We start from the raw sequence: 22,108 nt of genomic DNA, 5'->3' as shown, positions 1-22,108 counted from the left end.
TTCTCTTGCCTTCCTACTCCCAACACACATATTAAAGGGGGAACGTCTTACCATATTTCTATTGCTACCTCTACAGTTCTAGTTGCTGAAGACAGGTAGACACTGTCCATTGTTTAAAGATCATTTCCTTAAAAAAATAAAAATTCTGAAATATCCCTCTGTAAAATATTTTACTATTCTATTCACTCTTTTCTCAGTTGTCTTGATCCTAAATCAAAAAAGGAGACAACTACTCCTGATGAGCACCACTTGAAGACAGATCCGCAGTGCATGCACACCAAAGTAAAACCATGGTTATCTTCAGTAAATAATGCTGTATTACTGTCTTGGTTTTCAACTTGTTACTCGACAACCCCCAGTATGCCATGACAGCCACAAGGCTGCTTGGAGTTGGAGTTTTGCAACAGCTGGACAGCTACAGGTTGGACGCCACTGTATTACTGCAATATATTTTGCTTCATTGTGTAATTTGCTGGTAGAAAATCATTCTTCTACAGAACACATTGATCACATTCTGAATTGAAAGTAAAACGACAATACAGTCTAAATTAAGGTTTTTATTTGTTTTATTCTCAAAGACCATTCCAGGGGACAGCAATTACAAGAACACAGCTACTGGCATCACTGCAAATAATTGTCACCATTAAGTAGAAAGAAACATGAATTAACAACCCTGCATAGTACAGCTGACTCATACGACTCCTATTCTTGCTCCATAACAGCCCTGGCTATAAATCCTTTTCTGGAAGACGTGAAGACAATCAGAGGCACCCCAGAGCGTGGAGCTGAGCAGCGATTCTGGGTTATGGCTTCCCAGAAATACTCCTCCTCAATTCCTCTTCGTTAAGATGGCTAAACAAGATGTATTATGCAATACTGGCATATTCTTCCTACTATAGCAGATTGGAAATAGTTTTTTCCCATTTACTTCTTTATTTAAAAAAAAATAAAAAAAAATAATAAGTTCAATTAACACCTCTGCTAAAAAGGGTTGCCCAATTTAAGATACCTTATTTTTTGTAGGCCCTAGTAGTGCATATTAAGCTAATAGAAAGGGTATCCCATTTGGAGCCTTTCTGCTACTTAAAAATTAAACATCTAGATGACAACTAACATGCATTGAACAATGAGTGTAATGCAATACTTTATATTCCTTGCAGGAACATTGCAGTTCCAGATTATATCTTCTGATCTGGGGGTCCCAGTAGTAAGACCCCCAATAATCTTCAGGGATCAAATTCTAAAAACGTGTGTTCTAAATTGGTAGGCTTCAGTTCGAACTATATTGTGCTAAACGTGCCCTGCAAATATTACCACTAGAAAGTAAAAATGTGTTTCACGTCCATGCGTGGCTAGCTACCACAGCTTTACCATATTGTGAAGCCAAACAGCAAACACTCTCTTTCTCAATAACATGATTACCGCCAGCACCGTGTTATTGTAGCCTACAGTGTAAAAAGATTTACATTTTGCACTCAGTTGTCAAGATGAGTAATGAAAATGATAGAGTAACAGCAGGGGCGTAGCTAAAGGCTCATGATGCAAAAGTTCTTATTGGGCCCACCCAAATTCTCTTCATGGCCGACGGCCCGCAGCTTTTAGCTGCATCGTTGGGTCTGCTAAGTGACCCAACAATGCAGCACTAGCAGCCTGGGGCATTGCTAAGGTCTTAAAAAGTCAGGAGCATTAGCCCCAATACATATGTCCCCCGCAAAAATGTATGTATGTATGTGTATATATATAAATGCTTGAGAAAGGCCCATATGGGCTGAAACGTTGCACTAACATATGGGTGAATAAAACTTCTTTCACTGAGTCTTGTGTAGTGCCGCCTATCCGTTTGGAAATATATATATATATATATATATATATGTGTATATCCAAGGGGAGACAGGAAAACTTGGACCGCACATCCACTTGCTATACTTCATCTATTGCGGCTCAGCAAAATAAAATGTACGAACATGAGGCTCTTAGTAAACATTTTGACCAAACTGTATAAGCGCATGACCAAACTGTATAAGCTCACGTGACACTTTACGGCGACCTCTTTCAAGTGAGTCACTACTCTGCCAAGTGTAGTATCCCATGGCAACCAATGCCGCTGTAACACCGCACCTGCGGAGGGAGCAACCCAGGAGACCAGCAGCACACCCATGCTGCCAGTCTAAGCCACCTTGGCTCTGGATCACGTCCCCCCACAGATACAGCACCACAGCAACAAAAGATTACCACACAACACCACAAAAAATTAACACCATGCACGATATTGTCTGCTGGGCCCTGTATCTAAGCCTACCACATGGTAGGCCCATGTGTGATGATATCTGCTGGGCTCTGTATCTAAGCCTACCACGAGGTAGGCTTAGATACAGGGCCCATGTGTGATACTGTCTGCTGGGCCCTGTATCTACGCCACATGGTAGGCCCAAGCAGGGCCCAAGCAGCCAGAAATCTTATACTTACCTTCCTCTTCGGCTGAGGGCGCAGTGCAGCGTAGCGTTGTGACGTCATGACACTAAAGATGCCCGACCAGTGCTGCGCCCGGAGCGAGGAGGGTAAGAATACTGCTACTAAAGTAACAGGGGCCTGTGTAGCTTATTGCATAGGCCCCAGTTACTATAGTAACTGTAAATAGGTGTGGTGCTGGGGGGCCGTGCGACCCCTATGGATACGCCACTGAGTGACAGGTATGTACTCCTTTTAATGGTTCATCTTCCTGTTGTCTGCACAAACTGCCGTAAAGGGCACTTGGCCACTGCTGAATATTGGACCCTTGACAAAATCTTGGGCCCCTTTCTGTAAGCTAGGAGCATTAACCAAGGGAATGCAGGTGGCAAGAGTAGGAGAACACTTATGCAGTGATGCAGCAAATTTTTTATAATGGCTCTACTACGTGATTTTGACCACAACTCATTGGCAGATTATAATTTGTCCATTTTGGGGGGCCACCCGAGGCTCCACGGGGGGCCCATGGCCATCCAAACTGACACAGTGTGCACAGCGGGGAAACAGAGGGTCATCTATGTAATGATAATGGCGCTTAGCAGCACCATGTGCCACGATAGCGGTCTCTGTCACAGAAACCTTCTCCAGCCGTGCAGCAAGGGAGAGAGCAGGGAGATGCTATGGAGTGGCACTCAGTAGAGCAGTAGAGCCCCTTTACTGCTGAAGTGCACTAAAGGGGCAATAAATTGTAAATAGTCACTAATTCTGTTCCTATTTGCCAGTTATTGCCCCTTTAGTGTCCGTCTATTCAGTGCTCCCTTTCTGCCCATTTGTCATTCATTTCCATTATACTACTGCTCAATATAGATACGGCGGGTTGGGGGCCCAAGTTTCGTGAACAGACCAAGGCCTATGGTACACTTAATCCGCCACTGCAACAATCTCTAAAATTTATTGTACTGATTAATTGATTTTGTTTCTGCAGCTGGGGGAGAAGAAGGATTAATACTGAATATTGCTTAGTGCAGGGGTCAGCAACCTTCGGCACTACAGCTGTTCATAAACTACAACTCTCAGCATGCCCTGAAAGCAAAAAGGCTTTATTATTCTAGCCAAAGGCTGTCAGGGCATGCTGGGAATTGTACCTTCACAACACCTGGAGAGCCGAAGCTTGCTGACCCCCTGGCTTAGTTGGTGTATTAATGGTTAATATTTTTTCCTGGCGTTCTTTATAACTAAAGAAATTAAAGGTAATGAGCCTGGTACTCTAGTGTAGTGAAGTGGTTAATGTCAGCATCCCTGGTGGTCAAGGGTATTGTAGAGGTTAATGCCAGCCTCCCTGGTGGCCTAGGGAAGTGAAGTGGTTAAGGCCAGCCTCCCTGGTGGCCTAGGGTAGTAAAAGGGTTAATGCCTGCACCCCTGGTGGTCTAGAATAGTAAAAGTGGTAATGCCTGCACCCCTGGTGGTCTAGGGTAGTGGAGGGGTTAAGGGGTCCAGTCGGTTACTCACCCCTCCAGGTTATAGTGCTTAACCCATTCAGCTTCCACAATGCTCTGCTGTCAGCGGAGAGATCAGTGCAGGGCAGGGACTAGTGAGGACTGTCCAACTCTTATGGCTTATAGAGCTCTCTGCCTGATCTCTGAGAAAAAGGTCTGGGGGGAGTCAGTTACCGCTGGGCCTCCTAGTGCGAGTCCAATACGTCATACCGAAAACGAGCACATATTTTGTTAGATGAACACTATAAACCTATGTGTCTATAACTCTTTAAAGCTAATGGGAACTCTGAAGTCAAAATGATCTGTAACCTTATTGAAATGGATCTGGCCTATTTTGGGTCATATCACTCATTATTCTGTTTATTTAGTATTAAATACTCAGTCTGTGGGTACTTACAAGCCCAACGTGCAGCTCCCCAGTATCCTTATTTAGACAATAAACACAATAGATTCATTGTGCACATCCACACAACATTTAAATATCAGTGAGCCTTTAAATCTCCTCATATTGTGAAAGCTTTATGTCCGTAGTTTATTCCTGATCATTTTGTTCTATTTTCCATCTTTTAGTGTCCTGGCTGTGCTCCCATGACCTTTCCAAGTGAATATCAAAGTCACTTTTGGCACACTGACCCCCAACCCCCGTCTTCTCTGAGGTCACACAGACTACTAAACTTATTCCCGTAGTGGGATTTAAACATTGGTTTTAGTCACATTGCCCACATTTCTCTGGTAACCATGTCTGTTAACTCCCACTGTGCCCCCATTTAACCCTAGAAACCAGTGAACTCCGATCTGAAATGAACGTTCACTTGCCCTGCCAGACACATGCCTGTACTGCTGGTCTATTTAGTTTACTCCAATAATAATGCTATAGTGGTGACACTTTATTTTATTAAAAATGATGTACAATTACATGTGTTGCCACCTTTACAAGATGGAGGCATTTGGGTAATAGGGCAGCTATTGGTGGTGAATGCATATTGTGGAATTACTTGTATTAAAATTGCAATAGACACAATTAATTTGAGGATGAGGAGATTGCTGGGTTTCGGAAGGGTTAGTCTTAGTTCACACCTGATTTTGTAGTATAATTTTTAGCTCTTCAACTGAGTTTAAAAGATTAAAAAACTGATTACAAATTAACCGTTTCCATCATTTTTTCCTTCCCATCACCATAATAATAAAACAATTAAAAAAAAAGATTATGAAAGGAGTGTGGACTGACCATTAGGGCAGTGCTTAAGAGCCCATGACCAGAGATGGCCCACGGCCTCGTAGTCAGTAACAACACTCCTTTATGGGGTTGTCCAGGATTAGAAACTTATTGCTGATTTCTTCCCAAAACAACGCTATCCCTGTCCACTTGTATGTGGTATTACAGCTCAGCACCATTCACTTCAATGGACCTGAGATGCAATACCAGACACTACCCATGGAATTGTAGAGCTGTTATTGGAAGAAAAGCACCCATGGTTTTCTGATCCCGGATAAACCCTTTCAGTTTAATTACCAGGCCTGCAAAAAAAAAAAACAAAAAAAAAACACTACAGTCTTCTTTCAGGCTATAGATATACTATTGTGCACCAGTGGCACCAGGGATGTCAAGAACTTGGTTCTAGGCTCAAAAACATTTGGGTAAACTAGGTCATATTTTAATAGACTCTTTCCAGGATGGGGACCTTTCCTCTAATGCAATTTATTAGCCAAAGAAAGTGTATCATGACTAAAGGAATTGATACGGGGGCACATGAGCATTAGAGCCGGGGACCCAGTTCCCTCTCTGTCCATCCTTGCATGACCATGTAAAAAAACTAATGATGGAACTTTTGCGATCAGTTTGTCCCTTTGGGCCTGTTAACATCAGCTTCGGCCACCCGTTCATGGGATCCGTTCGACTTTTTCGTCATAGGAATCAATGAACGGAAAGCCAAATGGAAACCATAGTTTCTGTTTGCATTACCATTGATTTCAATGGTAATACTTCCATTGCAGTTGGTTTCCGTTCCGTAAGGTTTCCATTTTTTTAGCGTAAATAATAGAAAAATCGACAAGGCTATTGTTTCCATTAAATTTTTTTTAAACTTTACGGAACGGAAAACAACTGCAACAGAAGCTATACTATTGAAATCAATGGTAATGCAAACGGAAATTATGGTTTACGTTTGGCTTTCCGTTCATCGGTTCTTCCGTCAACAGGTATAACATATATATTTATGTTTGTTAAATATATATATGCATATTTTTTATTTATTTTTCTAAGAAAGCTAAATAATGTTCTTATGGTGTATGGTTTATTGGATAGAAAGGAAGAAAAAAGTGTATTCTTGGTTACACTTGTACGTGTGTCTATATCTGAGAGCTGTTGGGCCTGGACAGAAGTCTTTACTGCTGGTAGATCTTGAACTGATGATTTTTATGTTTAGTATAGTGAAGAGGCCAATGAAGATGCCGAAACATATAATTTATTTGGAGAAAAATGCTTTTATTTAAATCCATAGGAAAAAATTCCAACGCACCTTTAACGTCCATACAAGAGTGCTGTATTCAATCTTCCCAGTATCCAACCCTGATTTTCACCCCAATTGAATAACAATGTTTGAGCCATTCAAATAGGCGGTGAACAGTCATAAACTCCTTATTGTTCACTGGTGCCAATTCTATTCAGATACACACATACGCACATGCACATTTGTTCTCCTAGCATCAGAATCCAAGGGAGGCCACCTACTTAACTCTTACCACCAGAGGAGCGTGCAACACTTGAGGACTCTGGCAGCAAAGGCTTAAAAATATTTTTAAGAATGCACCTCTTTTATAACTTTTATTACTGAATAATGCCAGCAGCACCCATTCACGTAACACCCGACTCTACACATATTTATCTCTTACGTGCTTCGTTCTGGCATCCAACCAATAGAAATATAAGGAAACAGAGGCATCAGAACGCCCACGGGGCCGAATAACCTACGGTCATCATAAATTTGCTAGAGGTCAGTACAAGCCAAGTCAGATTGAGAGAACACATTGCACATAATTGTTTAAGAATTTACCATATCATGATTTCATATGATATAACATATCTTACTCAAGCAGTTCATCAAAGACCAGAAATTAAGTCAGAATAAAACAAATACAATTTTCAAAAACATAGTTTCTTTTTTGCTTTTATCTGTAGAAAAATAAGTACAAAAGTTTTTTTTTTTTCTCTGTCTCTTTCCTAAGTACTGTACATTTGATTGAGGAATAGGGGGAAGGGTCTTCTGCATGTGTAGAGTTCATGCTGCCCTGTAGACTCTTTCTTCCTTGATTCATTAGAGAAGTGGTCTTATAGTGGAGGCTCTGTATCCCTTTGCTAGACATGTAAATGTCTGGACGCTCTCCTCGTTACGAGTTCAAGGTCAAATAAACATGTATTGGTATATCTATATGTAAATATGTAATGTGCACAAGTCCTTGAAAGCCCAAGATGTACAGTACAAGTCTTTCAAAGTCCCTATTATTGTAAATAGGAACCCATGGAGTTCCAGTTATTGAGTCCTGGAGGGAATTCTTCATTGAGATCAAACAGTTGATCTAGGTTGGCAGAGTTCGAAAGGTAGTCATTCCTGCCCTCGTCCCATGGGTGCTGGAGAAATGAGGTGGCCAGGAGTGTCTCATCAAAATCCAAACTGTTTTGAATTGCTACTTGATCCTGCCCCATTGGATACCACTGCTGAGGACAGTCAATGTGCTTACCATGGACAGTGAGGTCAACAGACTGGCTGACTGGGCTCAGTGGTGGTGTAACTTCTAGGTCCTCAAATGCAGAGAAGTTTGTCTCACTGAGGTTTGAGTCAAAAATGACTTCCCAGTCAAAATCCCCTTTTAGGGGTCCAAGTTCTGTGTGGTCATCATGGGATAGCATAGGAGAACTGGATAAGCGGGGAGCTTTGAACATCCGTTTAGGCAATGGCTGCTTGCGCTTGTGACCTTTATTTTCTGTGATGTTCCATACATGTTCCCCGACAGAATTCCAGTTTTGTTCACCTGTGGCCTCCTCAAACTCCTTCAGCAGTTGATGGGACTCAGAGTTCACACTCAAAGGCCAGACGGAACCCATATTTATGTCAGAGGAAGTGGACTGGCCTCCAGCGAAGGCTGGGTGGATCTGGACCGGTGGCAGTCGTCTCTTCTTAATGGCACCACTCATAAGCCGGTCAGCATACTGTGGATCAATCTTCCAAAACCCACCTTTTCCTGGCTCGTCTTTCTCTCGAGGAACCTTAATGAAGCACTTATTCAGTGAAAGATTGTGTCTTATGGAATTCTACAGATGGAAGAATTCAGAGACAGGTCAATATTAATGTATTCTCATATCAGTAAGTCAAGCATGAAAAAGATTCATTATACACAATCACTTTTTAACGTTATATTTATATTGAAAAATGGAATTGGAGTGGGCCTAGCTATATTCTGGAAAGAACAACCCTAGTTTATATTTGGATAAGATAGTTGTATTTACAAAGCATTCATTAAAATAAAGTAGGAATCAAAATTGTTACATTCCTTCTTTTTTACTCCTTTACCCTAAGTCCCCCCGCCCAACTGCAGGGATCCCGGATCTTCCTGATTCGCTATTTACTGTTTAATGAAATTTAACAAGGGGAGAAGAACTGACACAGCCCCCACCTTCCTTTTTCTATTCATCCCCCTCCCTTCTTGGACTTTGGATGCTTATTGCTTGGCCAGTTAAACATATTTATCATTCTTGCCTCAGCAGTCTCCATCCTCACCACCTGTGTGTGTCTGGGATACCCCCCCCCCTCTCCACCCCCACCGCCAAAGTTTAATTAAACCAATAAAGTCTGAGACTAGTTGGGGGAGTAGTTTTAATGATCCACCGCATAGAAAGTTTGTCTTAGAGGCCTCTAACCATGTCTGAACGCAAAACAGATAGATAGATAGATAGATAGATAGATAGAAAGCTGGAGAGAGATATTTATTTAAAGAAGCTAAGGGGGGTGCTTCTCGTTTCCCCTTTCCGGTAGTCTCCTCCTCCCATGTCACTGTACAAGATTTCGCCCATAAACCAGTCTCGTCTGGTACCTCCCAAGGGCCATCTATTACCAAGAGACAATGCAGTGTCAGGGCCACACAGATTCTACAGAACAGGGGGAGGGAAGGAGCTGACATCCACAATCTAATAGTCCACTGATATATGGCGGTGTAGTTACTGACCCTGCTTAGGAACCTCCTGTGACCCTCTACTGTTGCACACATCCATTAACCATTGTGTTGCATTTTGGAAGGAACAACAGGATCTTATTTGTGTAACAAAATTGGGAAAGAACCGTTTTACTGCCTCTATATGATGATCTATGGGGTTAATGTAACACTAGTGATGCTGTGGGATGCAGAACAAACAAAATAGTAACTCTGGAGTGACGGAACTAGAGAGTAATTATACCCAGGGGACAAAGAGTGAGGCAGGGAGATGCCAACCACATGCCTTATTGCCTCAAGACTAGGCAGGCTGCATCAGTGACAGTTTTATGGGCAGTGAATAGAATTAAGATGGAATGGACGCAGGGTTATTTATGTGATGTAGATGTTCCCCTGCAATCTGTGTCATGCAGAGAACAATCCGAGCTCAGTGATTGATAATTATGGGAAACCACTGAACCATTTGTATATTGTCAGTTCTAACATATGACATCTTTTTTTTTTTTTTTCTCAAGCCCATTTTTTTAAATTTACCTGCCAAGTTGGGTCTGCATGCCGGAAGTAGCAGAAATTATCTGTGATCCACTTGTAGATGGCAGAAAGTGTAATCTTGCTTTTCTTGCTTGCCTGCATTGCCATGCATATGAGGGTGGCATAGGAGTATGGTGGCTTAACATGTGGGTTGGTCTTATAGTCAATCTCCTCCATAGGTTGAAGTCCCAGGTGTGCAGCCCTTGAGGTAGAAGAAGATGTGGGCTTGCCTGGGGTGTGAGGCATTCCTAAGCAGGCAGGATCAGCAGCCAGTGGTGAGCAGGGGGCAGCAGAACCGGGTAAATGACGGTACCCATGAGGGTCTATAGATGATGAAGGGGTCTTGCCCACATTGGCATTGATAATGGAGAATTCTTGTAGCCATTGAAGACTAGTCAGGCTGTCATCCAGATTCACTGAGCTGGAAAGGGATTCATGCCCCACTTCACCTTCGGTCTGGTAGGACAGCCAGTTTTCTGCCATGTCTAAGGAGACTGCAATGGGCAAGTCAAACATTCAGGATGCCACAGTGGTCCGAAGACTTTTCCTAAAACAAAAAAAACATATAAGTTAGAAGCAGAAGCACGGCGGCGCAAGCAGATATTATCATACAATGTGGTTTTTTGGCTACAAAACTTGCAGCTAAAGTTAAAAAAAATTCCCAGGATGTAAAATTAAATTAAAAAAATGCCCATGTTTGATCCACGGCGAATGGAGCCTACAGCACCAACACATAAAGGACAGAAAACGTGGTATAAATGCATGTGGCACAAAGAAATATTATAATGTAGAGCAGCGCTCTCTAGCTTCTGCAGAACTACAACTGCCAGCATGCCGGGAGCCCGAGCCTGGCGATAACTGGATAGCCGCAGGTTGTAGACCACTATGTATATAATGACAATAAGGCTGACTTACATAGTTACATCGTTAGTACAGTTGGAAAAAGAGTTCACACGTCGCTTATTGGTTGCAGAATTGTATTGCTTCATTTCAAATCTGCGACGTGTGAACTGGGCTTACTGGAGACTTTACAATAAAGCAATAAATACAATTTCTCATATAAAGGGCAAACCTAGAAGTACAAAGAGATCACAGAACATCTCCAGGTGTTATAAAAATACTTTCTAACCAAATCAATGATCTGATTTACATAACAATGTTATTTCATTACTATATATCTCCAGGATCTCCATCTTTTACACAACCCTGAATCCATTTCAGCCATTACTCCACATTCCTGAACATCACAGAGTAATGGGCAGAAGATTTTTTTTTGCCATGTTGATGCAAGCCTTGAAAGGAAGCGATCTATTCTTATTCACTACACGTTTACCCACCCTCAACCATGCCAAGCTCTGGGTGCCCTGCTGCCAATGCACAGCCATTTTGTTCTTAAATCTGTTATGCCAATTCTATACAGCGACGGGTAATGATCAGCAAAGTTAAATGCTGCCCTATAAGATGCCCATACGATCTATTCAGCCAACATGCAGAACTAGCAGCAGCGATAGCCGCCCGGCACAGAGAATGAATCGCGTTACCTGAATGACAGATGATCAGGAGGCCGCAGGTTGGACACGAAGCTTCTAGAGAGAGCAGGAGAAATGGTCGGAAGCCTCAGATGAGTTATTGCCAGCTCGTATCTGCCACGGTCTCTGCTGCCAGGCATTGCATTAAGTACCAGCGGCTCTGAAAGGCTTCTCTGGGAACTATGGCAACGCCCCGCCCATGTAAACAGCTTCCAGAGTTCTGATTAGCGGATAGGTTGCTATGGAGAGCACAGTCATGCGGCCACGCCCCCGTAGCGCTCCGCTGTGTCTGGCAGGACGTGGTTAGTATGTTGGCATGTACATGGTGAGGGGCAGGAAGACAGGACGTGGGGGGAGGAGGGGGCTTATCTGCATTCTTTATTTTTACTCTCAGGACTTGTGTTTTCCAAGAGTCGTTCCAGTATTTATTTGCAGAGCGTGGTGGTCCCTGCTGGGGGCGCTGTTTCTTACTGTCCTACAGGAAGCAGTGTGGTTCATGCCATCATTCATTCCCAGTAATAAAGAGATTTTCCACTGTGCAGGTGACAGATAATACAATCCAGGAATAAATCTGCATTTCACGTGCTTGAGGTCTTCCATCTTGATGTTATTTGCTAATAGATGTGGCCATTATTTTTGCCGATTCGCTGGCCATTTAGGCAAATCCATTTTCCGCCTTTGAGGTTCGGTTTTAGTGGTTTGAAGAGAATTGCTTTCTATGGCTGCTGAATTGTGAAAAGTTTTGCAAAATGTGAACTGGGCCAAAGATTCCCTCACCGTTATTCACTTCGTAAATTGCAATTTATAATTCAGTTTTAAGAATTTTAGGACAATAATAACTATGGCCAAATGAATTTGCCAACAAAGGTGGCGAATCAAACCGAAACTCTGGCTTGTCCAAAAAGCGCACACATTGATTAGTGGAATCCAGAGTTACATAGTTATGTTATTTTTCCCTCTAATTTACTGGTTAGGTCTCATGCATACGACCGTAATAGTTTTTATTGTCCGCAAATACAGATCCATAGGCATCAGCAAGTCATCCGCATATTAGGCACGGTGTCCGCAAATATTGTCCGTATATACGGATCTGAAAAAAAAAAAAAGGAGGAGGCAGCAAATGATGTCACCAATAAGTCCCAAACCTCCTAAAAAGGTCACAGGATTAATCTGGCGCTATTTTCTCTGGCTTTGTGAGAGCTCTGCTGGATTCGTCCGCTAGATCCAAGCTTTGGTTTCTGGGGGTTTTTTTTGCTGCAAAGATGCCCTACAGACATGTGGATCAAGCTCATCTGGACTGGCTCCTCTCGGCGATTCGGACAGCAAGCTATGTTGGAAGAATAACCGAAGAGGAGGACGAACTACTGGGTTCACCCTATTGTCTCACAACGGCCCAGAAAGGGGCATTTCCAGCACCCGGAAAAGTTTCACAACTTTTGCCGCATGTCGATCTCCAACTTTGACTGTCTGCTGTCAGACCTCCGTCCCGGAACCACCTTCCAGGACACCAACATGCGACGACGGTGCAGCACTCCGGAGGAACGGCTCATCGTCACCCTCAGGTAAGAACACATAATGTCCCCCGTGCCCATTCCCGCCATGTCACCCTGCTATAAGTAGTATAACCGTACTTTTCTACTGACGTCCTCTCACCCTTTGCCAGCAGTACTAATTATTATTTTTTTCTTCACAGGTTCCTGGCAACCGACGACTCGTTTGCATCACTGCATTTTGAGTTTTTGCTGGGTTTCTCCACCACTTCGCAGATCATCTGTCTGACCTGTGAAGTAATCTGGAACTTTCCTTCAGGGCTTCCAGAATGGGTGAACGGCTTCAGTTCAACCAGCTCGCCCTTCCAGAGACAAATGCCCAGATTTTCTGGACCTCCAGCACCATTTGTCATCGTGGCAGATGAAGGTTTTGGACTCCCCCCCCCCCCCATGTGTAGCGGCCATACCCCCGGCATGGTTTGAATAAGAGGAGGCATATTTTTAATTACCGGCTCACCCGTGCGAGACAGTATGTGGAGTGTGTCTTTGGGATTCTGAGCAGCAAATGGCGGGTATTCCAGAGTCCTCTTTCAATGGATACACAGAACGTGATTCTGGTTATCCAAGCCAACGTCATTCTACACAATTTCTGCCGGATTCATGAGTCTGCGCAAGACAGTGACCTGGAGCAATTTCCTACCACTTCTACCATCCCTGTGGACAACTCCATGCATGGAAGACCTGGAGCAGCTGGACTGTTGACTCGGGAATTCTATGAGGACTACTTTGTGTCCTCTGCTGGGGTGGTACCTTGGCAGATGGATGCAATCCACGTCGGTAGATAGTTGTATTCGAACAGTTGGCTTTCCAGTGTTGGTCCACTGTTGCTTTTCTTTGCTAGTTAGTTGTTCCTGGTTTTAGTGATTAGTTAGGGACTCGCAAAAGAATGAGGACCATTGACGTTGGTTGCAAGCTTATGTATTTCGGCCAAAGTAACATTATTTTTTTATATAAAAAAATGTTATATAAAAAACAAATTTTACCTTCCTTTTTTTATATGACATTTTTAATGTTTTATTATATCTTTTTTTTAAATGTGGAAATCTGTGCAACATAGCATAGCCCCAGGCAGGGCCGGATTGGCCATCTGGCAGTTCTGGCAAATGCCGGATGGGCCGGTGAACAGTGGCCCGCCCAAATGATCAGTGTCTCAGGCGGCAGGGTACAGCATTTCCAAGGGAGCAGCACAGCAGCTAAGAACTGCTGTCCGACTGTAATAGCAGCCATGGTCTGTGCTGCTATTACTAAAACTCCCTGTGCTACTTTAAAATCTCCCCTCCAGCCCCCCTTCCCTACTCTTCACACAACCTCCCCTCCTGCTGCTGTTACCAGTCGGGACGTGAGGGAGGCGGAGGGGATACTGTCGGCGGCACTGTATCGGGCTGTGAGCAGGAGAAGTGCTGGAGTGAAGAATCTCACCCCATCAAACTGCTGAACTGTCTTCACAAATATCCTACATAAAATGTAAGTGCATGTGTGTTTACAATGTGTACTTTATAAGTGGGTGTGAGTGCAGAACGCTATAGCTGTTGTATTTATTTCACTCGTAGTTTAAATACTGCAGATTTTATCAATGGATTTAGTTGTGGAAAATCCGCATCATAAGGGCTTGTCCACACGTATTAGAATTGCTGGAGAAAATTTCTGCATCAATGCCGCAGAAACTAGTAGAAATTCCGCTGCGGAAAACCAGCACCATTTCCTGCGTTTTTTCCTGCAGAAAATGGTGCGTATTTTGCAGCGTTTTTCTCAATGTTGGGGGATGGTGACATCCTCTGAAAAACGCAGCAATTCAGTCACTTTCCTCAGCGGGGATTGACATGCTGCGTAACGAAATATACGCACCGCAAGTCAATTTCTGGTCGGAAATTTTACGCAGCGTGTGGATGGGATTTGTTAAATCTCCCCACTTTGCTGCTACTGTATTCTGCTGTGTATTTTCCGTCAACAATTACGCAGCAATTCCGTTACGTGTGAACGAGCACTAATACGGTAGCAGCCGAGTGGGTGAGATTTGAACAAATCTCATCCACACGCTGCGTAAATTCTAAGCAGAAAAAACGCTCAGAAATTTACCTGCGGTATATTCCGCAGCATGTCAATTGTATTTGCATAAATACTGCTTATTTATTTCAGGTTTTTATTGGGGAGGTAGAACCCGCAACAAATAACAGATGTTGTTTTTTCGTGGCGGAAAAGCAGTGATTCCGCCTCAAAAAAAGCGCAACTCTGAAAAGTTTTTAATCTTATACTTACCCAGAATTCTGTTTCTTCGTCCGGGCCGGCCTCCTGGAATGACGTTTCATTAATCACACGGTATGAAACGTCTTCCTAGGGCTGCAGGTTGTAGGAGGGAAGCATCTCCATGGTAAGTATCCATTATTTATTTTTCTGCTCAGTTTTCCGCAGCGGTCGTTCCTGCCTGAAAACTGCACCACAATTTGGTGCAGTTTTTCATCTTGAATTCCCTGCGGTGCACAGGGCGGATACGCTGTGCTTTTACAGAGCATATCCGCCCTGTGTGTACATACCCGTACAGTGTATACTTAGAGTAGCTGCGGTCTTACAACGATACAGCTGCAAACCGCGCCAACATGTTGCATTCCCACGAGTCAGCGCAGTTTTCAAATGATTGTTAATGTCCATGCAGTTTTTTGCAGACGTTAACAATCATTTAAAAAATGCACCGACTTTTGGTAAAACTGCATGTGCTGCGTGTTGTACTGGACAATGGTTTTTACGATCTGATTGTTTGCATTAAATGTTATGTACACCTGTGAAAGGGATTTTTTTATATATATATGTAAAAACGTCAGTGTATTTTGTGCAACTATATAATTTGTTTTTATTAAAAAATCTTTTTACTTTTTGAGATACAGCCGCTCTGTATCCTGTATACAAAGCAGCTGTATTTTACGCTGAATCCTGTCTGAATCCTTACGCTGAATCCAGGTCTGTGGGACTGAGGGGTTCAGAGTCAGCGGGTCCTGTGTGTCTCTGACACGCAGGATCCACCTGTAATACATCATATCTAAGTTAGATGTGATAGATTACAGGTGGATGCAGTCGACTACTCTATTGATACCTCCCAAAAAAAGGAAACCTTGCTAAACTGAGACAAACGGAAACCATTAGTAACGGAAGCGTTACCATTAAAATCAATGGTAATGTAAACGCAAAGCTATGGTTTTTGTTTGGTTTCTGTTTGTGGGTTCCCCTGATGGAAAGGTCTGAACCCATGAACGGAACTCTGACACAGGTGAGAACGAAGCGTAACTATTACTGTATGATCTGTACAGATGATGGAGGGTACTATTTTTTGGGGTGTAAGCAACTCCCAGTATATGATTACCATTGTTCAGGTCATACTGGAAGCTGCTAAGCTGACTTTGCAAATGATCTCTGTACTGGAATGTATTTGTACTGAGCTTGATTTTGATGTTGTATATATGTACTGAGCTTGGTTCTGGATTTATGTACTGATCTTGGTTCTGGTGATGCATATAGGTACTAAGCTTGTTCCTGGTACTGTATTTAGAGCTTGGTTCTGGTCTTGTGTGTGTATGAGCCCTGTTCTGGTGATGTATATATGTACTAAGCTTTGTTCCGGTACTGTATTTATGTACTGAGCTTGGTTCAGGTGTTCTATATATATGTACTGAGCTTAGTTCTGGTGTGTGTGTGTGTGTGTGTGTGTGTGTGTGTGTGTATATATATATATGTATATATATGTATGAGCTTTGCTCTGGTGATGTATATATGTACTAAGCTTGGTTCCGGTACTGTATATATGTATGAGCTTGGTTCTGGTCCTGTAATTATATAGGATATATTTATAATACAAAATTGCAGAGCAGATGGCATTGTTGCAATTCATTGTATGTTTAATCGGACCCTGTCTGGTAGTTTTAACCCCTTGAATCGCAACCATGCAGTAATACATGACCTGACAATATTTCCAAACATTCCCCTGTATGTTTGTTTCAGATACAGTAAAATCCATAAAATCAACTTTTAAAATAGTGCACACTATATGCTAATTACTCAATTAAGGGTGATTAGTCGGTGCCGCTATCCTGTAGAGTCACACAGTCCTAACTGCAAACCCACCTTTCCATGCTTGCTTGACATCCCCCTGACTGTTATACATCGCTACCAGTCTCCTCCAACTTTCTTGGATGCGCCATTGCCTTGTACTCCATCAGCATGCACCATTCAGCGAGGTGTACTCTGCCCGGCTTCATCGCTGCACCGCGCATGCCAAGGGAGTACAAGGCAATGGAGAAGGCTGGTAGTAATGTAGAACAGTCAGGGGGATGCCAATCAAGGGGCGCCATTTCAATTTTCGCCTCAAGCAGCAGAAAAGCTTGAATCGTCCCTAGGGGGAGGCGCCACTGAAACCAGCCGCCGCCACCCCCTCCTGCACTAATTGTACCTGCCTTACAATGACTTGCCCCGCCAATCAGCGCCTTTTCAATGATGCTAGCGGCAAGATGACGTCATGTGGGGCACCATCTACAGGGGGGGCTATATGTAGGACACTATATACAGGGGGCGCTATATGTGGGGCACTATCTACAGGGGCTCTATGGGGGCACTATCTACATGGGGCTCTATGGGGCACTTTCTACGGGGAGCAGTCTGTGTGTGTGGGACACAGTGTATGGTGCTATTATAATCAGGGACACAGTGTATGGTGCAGTTATAATCAGGGACACAGTGTATGGTGCTATTATAATTAGGGACATGGTGTATGGTGCTATTATAATCGGGGACACATGGTATGGTGCTATTATAATTAGAGGTGCAGTGTATGGAGCTATTATATTTAGGGGTACAGTGTGTGTCACCATGAGAATTTTATCTTCGTTTATAGGTGCAGATATGTTTGAATAGTGAGTAGCTGAAGACATCTGAGCGGCAAACTCTGCAGAATTGGGTCGTGGCCGGGAGAAGTCATCATAGACGTCTGGACCGGATGGAGAAGAAAAGAGAAAAAGAACAACTAGAATCTGAGATCGTCACTGGTGAGTCACTTAATATAAATGTTTATTCTGCCTCTAATCAGTACTGTAGTCACTGTATGATCTGCAGCGAGATGATTATGATATGATTTATTTTTTGTGAAACAGCAACTCCCAGCATATCCTTACCATTGTTCAGTCCATGCTGGGAGCTGTAGTTTTACGCCGTACAAACCTATACGGCAGGGGTTGCACTAAATTGAGCTATATTTGTGCTGGTGCTGTATTTATGTGCGGAGCTTGGTTCTGATGATGTATTTATGTACTGTGCTTGGTTCTGGTGCTGTATATATGTACTAAGTGTAACGTCTGTGGTCGCTGACCACGAACTCCTTTCATCTGGTCGACGCCCTTCTCTCCAGAGATGTCTGCACATGCGGCCGTCCTGTTCCACAGTGACCACCAGGGTGCGCTTGCGAGCTCAGTCCAGACTTAAGGAGCCAGAGCGCACACAGGTGTGAGATTGAGCTGATTGCTCCCAGAGCACCCTGGACTATTAGAAGGGCTCTGCCCCTTCCTGTATTGCCTGAGTTTTGTTGTCGTTACCCTAGTTTGTCTCTGCAAATGGTCTCCTAGTGTCTTCCAGTTCCCAGTGTTTCCCATTCCTGCTACCTGTATCCTGTATCCCGTGCTATCCTGGTCAAGTGCCGTATCGAGTTGGAGTCATGCTGTGCCATGCCTGTCCTGTTACACCACGCATGGTGTCCTCCTGCTGCCAAAGTTCCATCCGAGCCTGCCTTGCTAAAGTCTGAAGCTACCTCAGGTACACCTGTACGAACTATAGACTTTGACCTGTGTCCTGTTGGCCAGCTGCCATACCGTTAAGGCGGTATGGTCCAGTTGGTCCACGTACCCAACGTGACACTGAGCTTGATTCTGCTGCTATATATATATACTGAGCTTTGTTCTGGTGCTGTATATCTGTACTGTGCATGAGTCATCAGGGAGGATTTACACGAGCGTGTGCAGTTTGCGTGCGCAAAAAATGTGGCGTTTTGCGCGCGCAAAAGGTACTTGACAGCTCCGTGTGTCATGATCATATGGTGCGCAGATGCGTGCTTTTCGCGCAGCCGCCATCATTACTACTGAGTGTGTGTGTGTGTGTGTGTGTGTGTGTGTATATGGCTGACTATGAAATTGAAGTCATACTATTTAGTTACAGTATGGTGATATTTTACCATTGTATACTGGTATAATTTGCAATCTTTATACGTCAGTATTAGGCCATGATCAAGCAATCAGGATTTGATTAGGACTAAGTTCCTGATTCCACACACAAATCCCTTTCAAATCCACTAACATTCTGCATCCATTAATAGTGAATGGGCTATTCACATGCAGCAGAAATAAGTCTGCTTCAATTTTTTTCGGTTCCGCGAAAAAAATCCTCTAGAATAATGAGCATGTTCATTATTCTCGTGGGAACACAGTATATTCATTGGAGTTGGAGCTATCAGGAACTATTCCTCTTTTAATTTACACCTGTTTTAATAAATCTCCCCGTGTCTTGTATAGCTGAAAGGTGGTCCCAGCCCAAATCTGGCGGCTGCGTGTGGCCTGCGGTGGGCCTGTGTGCTTAAAAATGCCAGGGCTGATTTTAAGTCCCAGTCCGGCGCTGTCTGAGACCCACGCCTATCTCTAGAACGGGGCACCCTAAACCAAGTTCTTCCGATCAGTGATGCGGCTAATGCGTGTGATTTTCGACCATGAAGAAGAAAACCGCGTAGCTCGCTGAGCTACGCTGTTTCCGTAACTCCCATAATAGTGAATGGCAGTTACGTAAGCAGCATAGCATGCGAGCTACGCTGTTTCTGTAACTACCATTCAGTTGTATGGGACTTACAGAAACTGTGGCTCAGCAAGATATGCTGTTTTTGTAACTCAAGACCATATAACCTTTTTTATGGTCGGAATTCACCTCATTCAGCCGCAAAACAGAGCGGTAGAACGGAGTTTAGGGGGCCCCGCTCTAGAGATAGGTGCGGGTTCCAGATGTGGGACCCGCATCTATCTGACATTTATGACATATATTGTGGAGCTGTCATAAATGTCCCTGCTGGGAAAACCCCTTTAACCATTTATCGGATCATCAATAACTTCAAGAAGAGACGTTCGATTGCTGTGAAGAAAGCTTTAGGGCACCCAAGAAAGTCCAGCAAGTGCCATGACTGTCTCCTAAAGAGGATTAAGCTACGGGATCGGTTCTACACCAGTTCAGAGCTTGCTCAGGAATGGCAGCAGGCAGGTGTCAGTGCATCTGCACGTACAGTGAGGTGAAGGCTTATGGAGGCTGGCCTAGTGTTAAGGAGGGCAGCAAAGAAGCCGCTTCTCTCCAAGAAAAACATTGAGGACAGTCCTCTGCAGGAAGTACCGGGATTGGACTGCAGAGGACTGGGGTAAAGTTATTTTCTCTGATGAAGCCCCCTTCACACGGTTTGGGACATTTGGAAGAATGATTGTCCAGAGAAGAAAGGATGGGCGCTACCATGAGTTCTGCGTCATGCCAACAGTAAAGCATCCTAAAAACCAATCATGTGTGGGGTTGCTTTTCATCCAAGGGAGTGGGCTCAAAACTTTGCCTAAGAACACTACCATGAATAAAGAATGGTATCTAAGCATCCTCCAAGAGCAACTTCTCCCAACCATCCAGGAGCAACTTCTCCTAACCATCCAGGAGCAACTTCTCCCAACCATCCAGGAGCAACTTCTCCCAACCATCCAGGAGCAACTTCTCCCAACCATCCAGGAGCAACTTTTCCCAACCACCCAGGAGCAACTTCTCCCAACCACCCAGGAGCAACTTCTCCCAACCATCCAGGAGCAACTTCTCCCAACCATCCTGGAGCAATTTCCAGCATGATGGACCATGTCACAATGCAAAACTGAGAACTAAGGAGCTCGGTGAACAAAACTTTTAAATTTTGGGTTCATGGCCAGAAAACTCCCCATATCTCAATCCCATTGAGACCCTATGGTCACTCCTCAAAAAGTAGGTGGACAAAAAAATAACACAGAAATTGTGATAGACGCCAAGCACTGATTAGGTAAGAATTGGTCATCAGTCAGGATTTGGCCTAGAAGCTGACATCCAGCATGGCAAAGCGAATTACGGAAGTCTTGAAAAAGAAGGGTCAACACTGTAAATATTGAGTCTCTGCATAAACTTGATGTATTTGTCAATAAAAGTTTAAAATCGTATGAAATGTTTATAATTGTACTTCAGTAACCATAGAAACATCTGACTAAAAGATCTAAAAACCCTGAAGCAGAAAACTTTGTGAAAACCAAAATCTGTGTCGGTCTCAAAACTGTTCTCAGATGTGTTATCTAGGGTGACCCGGCTCTAACAAGTGGTACAGAAAGTTGGTTTAGACGTAATCCGTTAAAGGGGTTTTCCACCTTCTGACAACTGATGACCTATACACCGGATAGGTCATCAGTATATTATCGGTGCGGGTCTGGCACCCGGACCCCGCTCCAGTGGCCTGCGGGCACCGGATGTTATAGCACATAATGCGATGTACGGAGCCGGAAACAGTTGGCTCCGTACATATGATAGCAGCCGTGCTGTAGAAGCTCAGCCGCTATTCCGTGGCCAGAGCCAACTGCTTCCGGCATGTAAGTCCAGTGCATGGAGGCACCGGACCAGCTGATCTGTGCGGGGTCGGGGTGTCGGACCCACAGATCATGTACTGATGACCTATCCGGTGGATAGGTCATCAGTTGTCAGAAGGTGGAAAACCCCTTTAATAAACTACTCTGCTTCTCTAGATGTTACTGACACCGTTCCCTTGTATAATATTTGTGCAATATCTTTAGTAAGAATAAGACGTATAAACTACTGTACAGTGTGGAGAAGAATGGTTAATAAATGAAGGTGATGGGGGGGACGGACAAGACCAGATGCACTTTAAATGAGCTTTTGTTTGGCTTTCTTTCCATGTAAAAATAATAAAAATGTTCTTGCTTTATATTTACTCTGTCAAGATAGTCTTTAAAAAGAAAAAAAAAATATCACGTCTTTGTAATTTGATTGTCATTTATTTTTCTACTTGATTTATCTTGAGGTTCCTACACCCCTTAAAGAAGCGCTCCTGTGGAGTCATGATGTCTCCTTCTGCCATTCTTTAACAAGAAATATAAATTTTTTAAAAAGCCTGTCAGTCCTGCGAATATCTTTCTCAGCTGCCGACGATAAAGTGTTTTACTAATAAGGTGCTAGTGGCATTTACTGTTGTGTCTGAACATAATAAGCTGCAGGACGACGGCTCCACCAGATCACATTTCTCACTTCATAAAAAAAAACGCGGTAATCTGACTTTAAA

At 43.5% G+C, this 22,108-nt stretch overlaps 1 protein-coding gene across 1 annotated transcript; it reads right to left on the bottom strand.

Annotated features, from left to right (window-relative positions):
• Positions 1-6,444: 6,444 nt before the first annotated feature.
• Positions 6,445-11,334, bottom strand: FOXJ1 (forkhead box J1). The gene is made up of 3 exons (XM_075846898.1): positions 11,222-11,334; positions 9,684-10,227; positions 6,445-8,253 (listed from the first exon to the last, which is right to left on the bottom strand). Exons 2-3 carry the CDS (start codon positions 10,194-10,196, stop codon positions 7,444-7,446), a joined length of 1,323 nt encoding a protein of 440 aa, XP_075703013.1. The 5' UTR covers positions 10,197-10,227; positions 11,222-11,334; the 3' UTR covers positions 6,445-7,443.
• Between the last annotated feature and the right edge of the window lie 10,774 nt (positions 11,335-22,108).

Source organism: Rhinoderma darwinii, chromosome 13 (genome assembly GCF_050947455.1).
Source record: "Rhinoderma darwinii isolate aRhiDar2 chromosome 13, aRhiDar2.hap1, whole genome shotgun sequence".
NCBI lineage: Eukaryota > Metazoa > Chordata > Amphibia > Anura > Rhinodermatidae > Rhinoderma > Rhinoderma darwinii.
Note: the sequence above shows the minus strand (reverse complement) of the source record. Positions and strands in the feature narration are given on the sequence as shown.